Source organism: Eretmochelys imbricata, chromosome 4, assembly GCF_965152235.1.
Source record: "Eretmochelys imbricata isolate rEreImb1 chromosome 4, rEreImb1.hap1, whole genome shotgun sequence".
In the NCBI taxonomy this organism is placed as follows: Eukaryota; Metazoa; Chordata; order Testudines; family Cheloniidae; genus Eretmochelys; species Eretmochelys imbricata.
Window position 1 is genome coordinate 32195794 of NC_135575.1, and position 14296 is coordinate 32210089.

A 14296-nucleotide genomic window follows, 5' to 3' on the forward strand; every position below is an offset into this window, starting at 1 on the left:
TACTAATTTTGAACACATTTGTTGGAATGATTAATGGTATAAATAAATAAAGTCTATTACACAAAAGAATGTTGCATACAGAGAGGCTACAGATGCTCTGTCTGCCAGGCTTTCTTCATAAAGGGTTATAATGTCAATAGCAAATTATAAAAAGTAATAGAAAAGACAAGGCTTATCTTTCTGAGTTTTGTACGGTTATATAGTTGACAGACAGTGCTTTGATTACTAACATCTTGCTGTAATAATTGATCAAATACAATTTATTGTTGTATCCACTATTCATCTTTGGCTGAATTCCATTTCCAGTTATTTGATGTATGACCAATACTGCAACTAGACATTAGGTACACTCCCACTTTAAAAAAATCTCTCCAATGTTTAAGTTAGGGGAAAAGCAAGTTTGTACTTGCTGTGCTAAGATGTAGTTTTACCTTCATGAACTCCTGTTTTCTCAAAGAAGGTTTCTGTTTTTCCCGTTTTGATTTTCTCTCCCTTTTACAATGGTGCTGGAAGGCTGAGCCACATCTCCTTTGGACCCTGTCAACACACCAGGTTTACTTTCTGCCCAAAGAAAGTATGTGAATGTTCCAGTTTTTCTTTTCAATGCCTGCCTCCCTAGTGATGTAAAGGTCACTCGGTGACTCAGTTTTCCTTACAGATTCTTAATCATTTCCCACATTTTTGCATGACAATAGATTTTCATAATTGGTTTTTAGCTCACTGGAAAATATTGTTAATAATATTTATGATGAAAGGTGAGAGCCATTGACTCCTGTCTATCTTTGTAAGGTTATTGTCCTTTATTTACAACATGTTTGCATGTTACAGTCAAATGACTCTTTTAGAGTTAATACATTTCATTAGCTACATTATACTGTCTACTCACTCATTTCCCTGAGAAGTTTTTTTTTAATATTTTAACAGTATAAAGGAAATTTAACTACATTTAACAAAGTTAAAATAAAAAAAGCAGTCTTTTGTCACAATTAGACTAGAGAACTAGGAGCCAAGATTCCGAGATTCATTTCCTAGTGACTTGCTCTATGGCCCTGGGAATATCACTTAGGCCCAAATTTCCGAAGTGTCCACCAATTTTGGGTGCCTCTCTTTGGGAGCGCTCACATTAAGACATCTGGCAAGTTAGTTATTAGAGGTGCTGGGCACCTGCAGCTCTTATTGGCTACACTTGCAGTTGTGGGTACTCAGCAGAAGTGTTAGTTAGGCCACAGATGTATCACATTGGGCATCCAGAATCAAAAGCATCCAAAATTAGTCAACACTTTTGAAAATTTGTATTGTACCTTCTTTGGTCCTCATTTATACTGTGCAGGGTTTCTGTGTGACTTAATTCATGAATGTTTGTAAAAAGTTTTGAGATCTTTGGAAAATGGATTCTTTAGATGCACAATGTGTGTTTATTATTGCTTAAAATATGCTAATAGCTTTGCTTAAACTGCCAAAGCTCAGAATATTCAGAGTAAAAACCAGGATAAATTGATTTAAATCATCAAGCAGAAAGCCTTGATTTAACTTGGTGATTTTAATCAGCTTTTCCATTTGTGCTTCAGTTATTTTGATAACGAAAGATGCATTCTCATTGGTTGACATAACAATTAAAACATGGCTATTCACAACTAAATAGAACCTTTACATTAATCTTTTTGCTATATAGGAGGGTACACAATATCTGCATACATTTATTTAAGCAATTATGTAGCTTAATATTTTCAGATTCGTATTAATTGTACATATTTAGTATGTTAGAAAATGGTGAATGCTATTGCTTATTTACTAGATAATTAACTTTTTGCTCATGATTTGCATCAAGTTGCATTATGATAACTGGAATTTAATTAAAAACACAGTAGAGCATATTTATTTTTCATTTTAATATTTTAAGAGAGTATAATAAATTTGGGTCTAAACATATTTTATATTAAATTCAGATTTCATTTTAAACAGGTCTATTTTTAAAAAGAAAAACTTCAATCAAAAAATCAAAAAATTTGATTTTTTTTCAAAAAATTCAATTTAAATTAAAAAAATTGATTTTTATCCACCCTGGGTAAAAAAAAAAAAATTTATGCCTGGTTTTAATGACATTACAAGGGGAGATGAATTTTGACCCTAACACTTCGTCTGGGATTTTCAATTCAATGGGAGTTGAAAGCAGGAAACCCCAGTCTTTGTTCTGAGTCCCACCCTTTGGAGGTGCTGAGCAATTTTAAGGGTATCTGGGCAGTGGATGATGTTGCTATTGCAGTTGGATAGTTCAGAGATGGGTTGTCAGAGCTTTAACAGTGAATGCATGTGACTTTTCATTTGAAAGCAGACTAATGTTATTTTGATACAGATATTATTATTATTGTATACAGAAAAAAATGCGGTGGTCAGTGAACAATCATCCTCTTTGTGCTTTCATCGTTTCAGCTCTTAAAATGGCAGAAGAAGATGCATATATCATGGGAGTATCTGATCATCAAGTAAGTATTAACACACAGTTTATATGCTCTCAATGTGTCAAAAGCATATGAGTTTATGCTGTCTGGCTATCTTAGCTATTTGTCAGGTGCCAATTCCCATAGTATCTAAACTTTCTGTAGTCTGACATCATCAACGAGAAAAATATCAGAATAAACCTGTCTCAATAAGAAGCCCTTATCAGTAAAATGTAAATTTCTCCCACTGTAGGGCCTACCCTTTGACATTGCCTGAACGATGTAAGTGTGGCTTTAGAAGAATTTCCTACATTTGTTTTTATTTCCTAGCTGCCCGATCCAAACTTACACTGAAATTAATTCAATGATGGCCATGACTGAAGTTAAAATAATATATAAAAATGCTGTGTTGTGTAATTATCTGAGGTTTGTTGATATGATATTGACCTCAGTGTTCCTTCATTCACAGCCATTTTGGTGGGACTCCAGAACTCCCAAACTGTTCACTGATCCAAAATGACTTTAGGTCACTTTCCATATAATTAATTCAAGTGATGAAAACTGTGCTTGATTCAAAGGCTCCAATTAAAAAATGTTAATCTCCTAAGGCTTAATGTATGTAAATGCATGCTAAATGGATTACGTTTGACATTTGGATCTGGCTTTGCCCAGGGCAAGAATATAGTATTGCCAGTCCCAAACTTTCAAAACTCAGGAGATTGATTTAAAAATAATGAGATTAAAAAATTACATTGGATGTTTTTATTTGCCTTCTGGTTTTGGAACTATCAGGTGCATGGTTACATTTTTGTGCTTTTTTCCTGAGCCATGAGATCTAGAAACATACTTTTTTAAAATAAAAGCTCAGAGTCTCACCTATTCACCTGACTCCAGAGATTTAAGAATAACACCAAATATGGTGAAACTTGCAATAAAATCACTAGAGTTGGTAACACTGAGAGTAGGACAAACTTTTCTTAGAGTACATAAAAAAAGAAACATGAAATCCTGGTCCAATTAAAGTAAACTCAATGAGTTCAGTTGGCCGGGGTTTCACTATTCAGGTCTATTTTCCCCTTGAAATACTCATGTAACCCATCATGAGTGACAGTGAGGAATATACGTACATATAGGAAGGGGAGAAGAGATCTCATAGTTCATGAAACCTATTGAGTTTAATCCTAAAATCAGGGAGCTGATTTGTGTACATAAATGCACCCCCTGGAGAAACCAGTGTGACTGAAGTCCCCTGTCTTCATTGACGGGCAGTCACCTTCCTTTAAAAAGACAGTGAAAGCCTTCACCTACTTATCATGGGAAGGGCCCTCCCTACTCCTTGTTGACCACAGCTGAGAAGGACGATGAAACAGTCACTGATTACAATGCAGTTGACTCCGGTGTTTTCCCCTGCTGAGGTCAGTGGGTCTGGACACTGCTGCGGGGGAGAGGAGAGAGAGGAAGGAGAGAAAGAAAAGCAGGGAAGGACCGTTGAAAATTCCCAAACCCTGTCCTTAGAGCTCAGAGCAGAGTTTGCACAGCAAGCTGCCCCTATGGGTACAGAGGGAGCAGCCTGGAACCATGATGCAGTCAGTAGACTTTTGAAGGGAGATCTGTGTATTCACTGCCAGCGAGCTGTCCCTGTGGTCCTGTACTGGCAGAGTCAACCCAACAATTTGCTCCAAACTAGTGAATTAATTGTGATGAAAATAGAGTAAGACTTGCTGCTTCTGTGTTAATTGCTAGACCAATAACAAGTACCACATCATCCAGTCCAGGAAGATTCTCTCTTCTGTCATATTAAATACCTTCTGAAGCAAATTTGGTTTTTTGTTTTGTGCTTATCGTCCAATTTGAAAAGTGATGAATTTAGATGTGGTGCTACTTACAGTAGATCAAAAAGACTTTTCTATATTTTTTTAGTATTCAATGAGAACTTTTTAAGTTGAGCCCACAGAAGCTGCTCATTTGGTACTGTCATTTTAACATGGTGTGTCCCTTGTGAGTATGTTTTAAACGAAGATGGTGGCTAGATGATGGTTAGATAAGGGGATTGGAAGTTGGAACTTTTTAGCTCTGTCAATGACTCTGAGTATGACCTTGGGCAAGTCATCTGGGGCTAGATTTTCAAGTGCTCAGTGACCACTATTGGGGCCACATTTTCAAGAGTTCAGCTTCGAAGTGCTTTTGAATATTTGGCCTGTGGTACATGCACGCTGCCAGTTTGCACTGCTCAGTAACGCCTCTCCATGCTTGCTACAGAGCTACAGGTTACACTGGTCAAAATGCTGAGCCCTGTCTACACTACCAGGTCCACAGGAGCTAGCACTGGTGGAGTTGCACCATTACAAGAATCATCAAGGAGTGTTAGTGTGGACAAGTCTTTAAACTCTTTGAGCTTTGATTTATCCCACCTGTGAAACATGAATAAGAATGTGTACCTATCTCCGAGGTATATTGGGAGTCCTAATTAATATTTGCAAAGTGCTTTGAAATCCTTCGTTGAAAGATACTGTATATGTAGAAGTATTTTTGTGTATTAATAATGATTAACTCTGTTCAATACAGATGTTTGCAATGGATCAGTTCATGGGAGTGAATGCATTATTTAATAATACAGGTTTCATTACCTCAGATTTACCACTACGAACAGGTAAGAGCCACTGCTATTTGATCATGGTGATTTGTCTTCCTAGTGTTTCTTCCAATTGTGTGTGTGTGAGAGAGAGAGATCTTTCAAAGAGAACTGTTTGTTTATATTTATTATGTTCTATTAGAAAACACCTTGAAGTTTTTAACCTTACTTCCTCATATTGTTGTTAAAATGCCAGATTTTACAACACCTTTAGGAATCCCCCCAACCTCACTTCACCTGTGAGAAGAATCTGTGACTGTTCTACTACCAAGGATACTTCTGTGCCTAAATATAGAAACTAAATGTTTTAGCCAGTTAAATGTTATGATTGACCAAACATCAATAAATGATGTGTTGAATTTTTAAAGGGACAATAGCATTTTTAGATTCCTCCAGTAGTTGTATTTCCTGCATAGTGTAACAGATACATTTTTTTGCATGCTATCTTGTGCTGTGTTTCACTTCTTGCCATTGTTTTTAAGGGGATATGTTTCTCACTAATGAAACCTAGAATATATTCAGCTTCCTGAATCATTTTGAATCTGTTTTCCTTCTCAGTGACTTCTGTATTTCCTATAAAGTGTCAGATTGATATTAAAAGCACTTAAGTTTCCTGAATGTTAACACAAAGTTGAAAATGCAGAGCTAAATTCTGGCATTCCCCTCCCCTCCCAATCTTTGCAAAAAAAAAAAAAAGAGTATTTTGAGTCAGTATGTGGATCAATTATCCTCAGTGTGGGACTAATTTAGGGGTGTTGAAATGTCTTGGCAGAGATCAGAAGAATAAACATATATTGATTAATGTTACCTGGAATTTGTTCTTGGAGGTTTTTTCAAATGTCATTTATCAATATTACTTTTAATTTGAAAGTAGGAGTCCTGAGCCTCCCCTGTCTAGTCTATTGGATTAACAGATTTGGAGAAGAAAAGAACTCTGAGTCCTTATTTATAAATAATGTTGTTAGAATTTTTCTCTGACCTATTGTTAATGTCTTTGCTGCCGATTCTCCACTGCAGCTTACATGCTGTCATCATGTTCTGTTGATGATCCGTTTAAATCCACAGTCTGTCAGGATATATCTGGTACTTTTGGCATCACAGGTTGCCTTGTATCACAGAAAACAAAAGTGCAGTTTGTTGGATGCATTTGCAAATTTGACAGCAATAAAGGGCATAAAAGTAAAATCCTTGTGCAGAGGGCTGTGTAAATCCCATTTAAACTCAATTTTAAGGGCTTAAGTGATGCTTCTCTGCACAGGAGTAAATTTCACCCCAAAAGAATAATATATACATATTTTTGAGAATGCCGTAGAGGTTTACAATTTGTTGTTCGTTTAGCATGTCCTATTGTAAATCACTCTACTTTTTCCTGGAATGAGTATGAATACATTAGGGTCAGGAATTGCTTACAGTGCCAGTGATATTGTTTCAAGAGAAATTATTTCTCTGAGCAGCAAATCTCTTAACTCATTAGCATTCAATAAATGGATTTTGCCATCAGTTGGTATAGCAAAAATGTTTAATTAACACAGAATGGAATTTGCCACTAGGATTTAATTGTAAAGCACAGAGGCTTGCTACAGAACATATCCCCTGAATTTCCCCAAGTCTCTGTGGTCTCTAGTTTGAAACAGTTTTAAGTAGCAGGTCCTAACTCTGGCATGATCAGTGTTACACATACCTCTGGGTCCTTCTGCCGTGATATGCTTCTCACCGCATGTAGCTTTTTAGTTTACCTGATAATCTTCACTGCTGGAGCAGCCAACCTCACTCCATACAGATGAGTTAACACAACTATTTCAGGATCAGAAAAATGATTTTCAGATATCTCGGCGCTGTTTACACTAGAAAAGGATGTTTTAAAAACCATCTAGACCAGCGTTTCTCAAATTTGGCCACATGGAGCCACCATGGGGTTTTCTTGTGGCCACAGCCTCCTCGGTGGTGATTGGGGCGGGGAGGCAAAGCAGCTGCCCCTCCCCAGGGCCACCAGCAGGAGGCTGGTTCTTGATCCCTTCTGGAACCACTAACACTGTAGGAGCAGGCGACCAGTGTGAGTCCCTACACTCCTGGGGGCTATAGGGCTCGGGCTTCAGCCCTGGGGTGGTGGGTGACAGGCTCTGGCTGGGTGGCAGCAGGCTCTGTCCCCCAGTCTCAGGGCTTCAGGTTCTAGCCCCAGGCTAACCACCCCCCAACCCCGCATCGCCCCTGGCTCTCCCCGCCTCCCTCCCCATCTAGGGCTTAATTTGTCCCCCAGCTTGCCTGAGCGGAATAAATCTGCTGTGAAAAGTGATTTTAACAAATATACAAATATCACTTTTCACTGTAGCAGATTTACTAGCTAGCACGTCTTTTAAAAAAAAATCAACCAAAACCAGCAAAACACGCAAAGCACCTTGTGTTTCTACTCTGTTTAGGTCCAGTAAAGAACAGAGACAACTGGGCATTATTTTTATTATTGAGTCTGGGAAAAAAAAAAAAAAGCACCCCACAACCCTACATAAATAAATTACAATGATTTGGACATGTATATGTGCCTATTTATTTGTTTTTCCTAAAATTAATTATCAGAGTGGCCACCAGCAAGAGTTGGTGGCCACACTCTGAGGTCACCAAAAATTTTGTTGTGAGAACCCCTCATCTAGACAGCTCACACATGTTAAAACTACAACTCATCCTCTAACTGCGAGCAGTTTATTTGGTGACTGCATCCTCCTCTTGCAGTTCTTTTCTTTGTGTTCTCTGTTACTGCAAGATTATTGACAAGTTTGCTATGCTTATGGCAGGGGACTGATTGGGTATTTATCACAAGCAAACATTTCAACTGAGTTTCAGAAACGCTGCTCACCCACAGCTTCCACCGAGTCGCTCAACTTCTTGAGTAATGTCACCATAACAAATCATGGGACATTAATTTCCTGCTGTTGTCACTGCTGTAAATCTGCCTTTTAGCCACATTTTAATGTGGTATTGTGAGATGGGGATTGTATTTTAACCACTGAAAACAGAAACTAATGCTCTTCTGTACGCAGTTGAGATTACTTGCAGTTTTGTAGTGGGATTTTCAAAAGTGCTCATCCTTGGTTTAATTCAGCTCTGATTGAAATCTGTGGGGTTTTTACAATTTACTTCAGTCAGAGCAGAGATAAGCCAACACAGAGTGCTTTTGGAAATCCCACCCTATTTTTGTTTGTTTGTGCGTGTGTCTGTCTAAGAAAGTGATCCTCAAACCGGCCTGAGGAGCTTCCTTGGTAGTCTTCAAAATGAAGCACTTTGACAACCAAGTAGGGAGAACTGAGGTGGGAGGTGTCCAAGGGAGAACTTCTCTCACAAAGTGGTCTGCCGAATGAAGAAGTTGGAGAGCCAAGGCGGCTAATATCTGCCACTGATGCAGCCCCAGCACTTAAATCTTTCAGGCAACCATGGACAATGGCTGAGTTACTGATTTGACAAGGAGCAGGTTTAATGTATAACTATGGGTTATAATGCCATGTGAGTGTCCTATAAACAAGTAATAAACAACTAGGGCGTTTAGGGACTTTCTGACAAGTAGTCATGCCTATGTGTGTAAATATAATGCAATGATGTACTGCTGTCCCTCCAGCTTCATTGTGGTGTATGGTAGGGTATGCCCTGTATGAATAATACACTGCACTGCTCCATGGGAAGCGTTGGGATGCATTCTGCCTTGGAGACAGGGTTTCCAGCAAATCCTTGTTGTTTAGAGAGTCGAGGGAGCACAGGCTATGACACCCCTGAAAGAAGAATAATTTACTCACCCAATGTGGCAAGCCACTCCAGTCTAGTGTGGGGTGGAGTGGCAGAGCTGTTGCTCGGTTCACTCCTTGGCCCCAGAGTGCATGGGCTGCAATTGAGGCTGGTTCCCTACTGCCTCCTCCTCACTGCACAACCATTCGCAACCTTTCCCCCAACATATAGGAAAAAATCGGGTGCAGCAGGGTAACAGTTTGGGGAATGCGTCTGCGTCAGCGTAGGGAAAGATGCCATTTTATGACCTCTGTTTAAGACTGTAGTCTTCAGTGCGGATTAAACCTTCCATTGTATGGCAAAAGACAGACCATGCCTGCAGATCAGACGCGGGGCCATTAACAACTGAATAACCACACCCGGCAGCTGCCAAGGACTATTATCTTACTAATGACTCTTCCCCACTGAACCCTGCTCTGTGCCCAGCAGCCATGGGGCATGTATGTGTGTGCTGAAGAATGGAAAATCCCCAGGAGAAAGCCAGAAGGAGAAAGGGGTGATAGACTGATTGTAAAAAGAGACATGTTCTCGAAGCAAGGAATCCATATCACCACCAGAAAGAGAAGACACTCTGGAGGAGAGGGGCAGGACAAACTTGTCTTCTTCCAGCAGAATAGCCAAACCTCAAAAGAGTCTCAGGAGTGAGGAAGACTCTGTGGGGGAGAGGGATTGCATGGAGGTTTTGTTCTCTTACCTAGCTCTATATCTCTTGTGCTCTCTATGAGTAAAGTGTGTGTGTGTGTTTAAGAAGTTCCTTGGCTTTAACTGTCATGTGGTTCCTGAAGAGACAAACTATAACCAGAGTGCCCACAAGGTTAGACCTCTGGGGAGAGCATTTATAAGATACAGGGGCAATCTGGAGGGCTGAGGCACTGATTCCAGGGTTTAGGCTGTTGGTTGGTGGGGCCCCACTGCCAGTGGGGCATCAGACAGGAGGTGCTCACCTGGGAGTGCACATGAGTGACCCAGAACTGGAGACAGTGATCAGTCACTGCCCAGACCCAAGGAACTTAGCAGTACATGGGATCCAAAGGTTGGGTGCAATACAGCAGCCTGATCACCATCCAGAAGTCAGGGCTATCTCGGGCTAAAATTAATTGTTTCAGGCATTAACTAGCCAGGCTGTTGGCTAGGAAAATCCACCGGTCCTGCAACTCTGCCAGCCTTGCCTGGGTAGTGCCTGAATGAAACCCTCCAATCTCACAAACCCCATTCTCCTTGGCATTTCTGTGGTGGGAGGGATTAAGGAAGTGGCCCTATCCTGAAGATTGGTACTCCTCCAGAAAGTGTGTGCAGGAGCAGGCTCTGATAGAAAAAGGAGGAGTGTAGCAGAGAGAGGTGGCAAGAAACATGAGGTCTGTGTCTCAAGAGTGAGAGGAAGGAAGGAGAGTGAAGAAACACAGCTGTTGAAGGAGATGAGGGAAGTAGGCCTATGACTCAGGCAGGAGGGCAGGTAGCAGGACCGAAGTTAGTTTGAACTGAGTGAGGCGAGAAGAAGGAAAAGGAAGCTAGGTAAATAGCTAGGTTCAGAATGAAAATGTTGCCAGTCTGCCCCAAAATGTATCTATGTTAGGTGGCTGTTAATTTCAAATACAAAGCCCTCCTGTTTGCAGCGGGAGTGTCAGGCAAATCATGAGGAATTGTGATGTTAGAACTTGGCCTTCTGTGGGAGTGAAATTCATCCCTTTGAGGAGGGCTAAAGCACTACTTAAGTGGTGCATTGGCTGCACAGGGGTGAATTTCATCCAAACAGCACAGAATTCTGGGTAATATACACTAACTATAGGTTATGCATTTTGAAAATGTAGGAATGCAAACAAAGATTGAGATGTTTAGTGTTTGATTTGCTGCTGTGCTTTTTTGTGCCCGATTAACATTTATAAATTATTTATTTGTTAGAATGAAATGTGCAGGAGACAGAGCTTTCTTGATAGCTGGTACCAAATCATCAAAAAAAAAAATCTCACATGAACTGAAGACCATCACAGGTCTCCACACCTTCTGCTCCAGCACACCTCTTCGGTGTGTACCTATATTCTCAAAGCAGCTTCTACATATTAAAATAATCAAAACTCAGAAACTCTTTCCTAAACAAAATACTCCACTGCACACATTCTCTCCCCAAGAGAGTACATGAGAGAAAGAATGACCTACACAGGACAAATGTTAGCCACGTTGTTTGATGCATTTCTGGAAGGAGTTCAGACACTACAATGATAAGCGTGGTTTAAGAACCTGTATAGAATAGAATATAATCCTCTCTAGCATTCAAAATAAAATGACTAGGGCAATAATGTTTGAAAGTCAATTAACATGCTTGCTCTTTATTTTTAAATAACATTTCTAAATACACATAACAGTACTACATCAGAATGACTTATTTCTGCAGGGCTATTTTTTCCCTTCAGTTAATCCGGTTCAACAATCTAATTTTTATTGGTGGTAAGAAGGTGCAACTCCAGGCCTACTTTGTTTACATGAATCATAGTTTTATTTAATCTGACTAGGCTATAACAAGCCATTATGCCAACCTTTCTATATTTCCAATAGCTTTTTCTTTTAGCTTTCTCTCAGTATTAATATGTGAGGAGTCCAAAGTCATGTTCTGCCTTGGTATTTTTGTCTACTACTATTAGAACGTAGTTCAAAAGGGACCCACTGTTACAGACAGAGAATAAGCAAAATGGTATATCACTCTGTATCTGTTAAAATTTTTAGTAAGCAAAATGTTCAGTTCTGGTTCTAGAATGCCAGCAAAATGTTTAATTGCATAGGAAGAATATAACCCAATTTCCATATTTGTTACTTTGGCCAACTCAAATATTAGTTTGTTTTATAGTTAGTTGCATGTAAAAGGAGCTTTAGATTCAAGATTGTCATTGCTGATCTTTGTAACATATCTTTGGCATGAAGGCAATTGCTGAGTCAACTGATTTTGACAAATAAGCAATGAGGGCTCCTAATATATCTGCCAGTTAGAGTATTTACCAAGATTCCCTTTTTTATTTTGAGAAGATTGTGTGATATTTTTATGTAAGGAATAAAAAGCTATTTTACTAAAATTGAATGTTCTCAGTGCCACAATCGCACTACTACAAATACATGAATCCTATAGTATTTCAACCAGTCAGTGAACATCAGGTTGCAAAAAGATTAATGGTACTCTTCTAAGATTCCCTCACTGAAGATGTCAGAACAACATGCCACTTGTGGTGGATTGTGCAGTTGTTCAGAATGTGGTCATGAATGTTCTGATGAGCTCCTGTATCTTATCATCTCCTCAGTGGGGTATGGAAATACCCATAGGATCTGCTACGTTACTGTGGTTTGGCTCCTTTTGGTGGGGTTCTGGTGTCCTAGCGGGCTCTGTTAGACTTTTTGGACTTGTCTTTCTCTTGGCTGTTGAAAAAAAAAAAAAAGAAGATGGTACCCACTTGTGGCACCAAAATGATATACAACTCATTGTAGATTGTGCAGATCTTCCTGAAATTATTCTCTTTTAGTACAGACTTTGATAAACAGCTGATTGATAACATTATTAACATTTAAACGTTACCATTGGTCATATGAGTTAACACCTTGTTAAGATGAAGGGGCAGTTTACACCTCTCAGAACTGTTTTTTCAAGCTCTCTGGAAACTCCTGAAGACATCTCTGCATCAGTAATACTTGGTTCACATTATTAAAATTATCTTCACAGCCATAAGGGCAAGAGATGAGCTTTCTCTTTTCATAACTGAGAATCTGAACGAGATGGCAGGCAAGGGGTGCTCCTTAGCTCCATGTAACTTCTTCCAATTTAAGCCCTGATTAGACCGAATTCTGCGCTCAGATGTCGTACAATGAATGCCTTCATGGAGAATTTCTCACGTAGGGCCTGCTCCAAGGCCATTGAAGTCAATGGAAAGATTCCTATTGATTTCAATGGGCTTTGGATCAGGCTTATTAGGGTCAAATTGACCTCTCTTCAGAAGACCAGCACAAGCCAATGCATCGCTTAGGTCCTCCAAACCGGGCTTGGCTTAAGTAGGATTTAAGTGGTACATAGCCCTTGTACTGGCCCAGTGCACAGGGTGGCTTTAGCCCATTGCATCTGATTATGGACCGTTTAAGTCAGTTGGAGTCTGACATTATTAGTGGAGCAGACCCAAATACTGGATGTCAGAAACTGGCTCATGAGTAAAATTTTTGAAAGTGTATACATGAATTAGGCTCCTAAGTCCCATTTTCAGGAGTGAGTTAGGCACTTAGAACAGGATTCATAAGGGGGACATAAGGACCTAAGTCCACTTTAGTAAACTTAAGTTGAAAATTTAGATCCTCAAAAATCTGGCTCAACTGCATCTAACCCTCTAGGTGCCCAGAGTCCCTAGGTACCTATGTTTCCACTGTTAAAGTCCCCACGGTGCTTACATTTCTAGTGGTGGGTAAGTGCACAGCCACCTAAACCCTGACACCACCGAGCAGCTGGGTACCTAACTCACACTCCAGTGGGATTCATAAACTAGGCGTTCCCCAGCCTATCTTGCCTACGGGACCTGGTCTGGTGGACATGCTCAGATGCTGCTTTAGAGGCTGTGCACAGGATCGGGCTCTACACAAAACACAGCTGTAGGAGGAAGTGGTAAGGTATGAAATACTAAAATAGTCATTAGAGCAGAGACTGGAACTTGCGTCTCCTACCTCCCAGGGGAGTGCCCTGTTAGCTAACCTCTCATTTTCTCTGGTGCAATGAATATTTAATTATTTCATACCAAGTAGAATCGCTTCAACAGGAGAGACTGAGAAAGCCCCTCCACAGGATGCCCCATAGCCTGGTGGTTAGGGCAGTCACTTTGTGGGTGAGTGACCTGGTTTTAAATCTCTGCCCCACATTAGGCGGGGGGGTAATTGAACCAGGGTCTCCCACATCTCTAGTGAGTGCTCTAACCTGTAGGCTAAAGTTTACAAGCAGCCGCCTCTGTTTTTCTTGAAAAGTATTTGACATAGAATATCTGCCTAACTCCAGGAAAGGGTTCACAGCTGTTAATCCCAAATCCAGGGAAATACCACCCTTCGGCCTGGAGTTGAGATCCTTAACTCCTTCAGGGGCCAGGGCTTCGGCCACCCACCTCTCTTTGGCATTTCCTACTAGCCTGCTTAAGCAGCTTCCTGCTCAGCTTGCTGGCTTCTGTGAATCTCTTTTTAGGCACCTCGCTCTCCCCGAGGCACTGTGTATGCAGGCTGCATACCTAGCTCAGGACTGTGAATTCCACTTGCTGGCAGGATGCTAAAACATTGCAAGTCTCAGCCTTAGCTCCCTTTGGGAATCCCACCGTTCAAAGCCTAAGGCGATGTCTACACTGCACACCTACCAACGGCGCAGCTGTGCTGCTGCAGCCGTGCCAGTGTAAGGTGCCCTGTGTAGCTGCTCCTTCTCCCCAGGAGAGGGCTCTCCCGGTGACAAAATAAAACCACC

The 14296-nt window shown here is 40.5% G+C and overlaps 1 protein-coding gene across 3 annotated transcripts in view; it reads left to right on the forward strand.

Moving 5' to 3' along the window:
• Positions 1 to 14296, forward strand: part of NFKB1 (nuclear factor kappa B subunit 1) — a 94399-nt gene that overhangs the window by 15804 nt on the left and 64299 nt on the right. For all 3 annotated transcript variants that reach the window (XM_077815079.1, XM_077815078.1, XM_077815077.1), the window contains exons 2-3: positions 2431 to 2483; positions 5004 to 5088. In XM_077815079.1, coding sequence (XP_077671205.1) covers positions 2439 to 2483; positions 5004 to 5088 — 130 coding nt within the window. In that variant the 5' untranslated portion in view covers positions 2431 to 2438. The remainder of the gene's footprint in view (positions 1 to 2430; positions 2484 to 5003; positions 5089 to 14296) is intronic.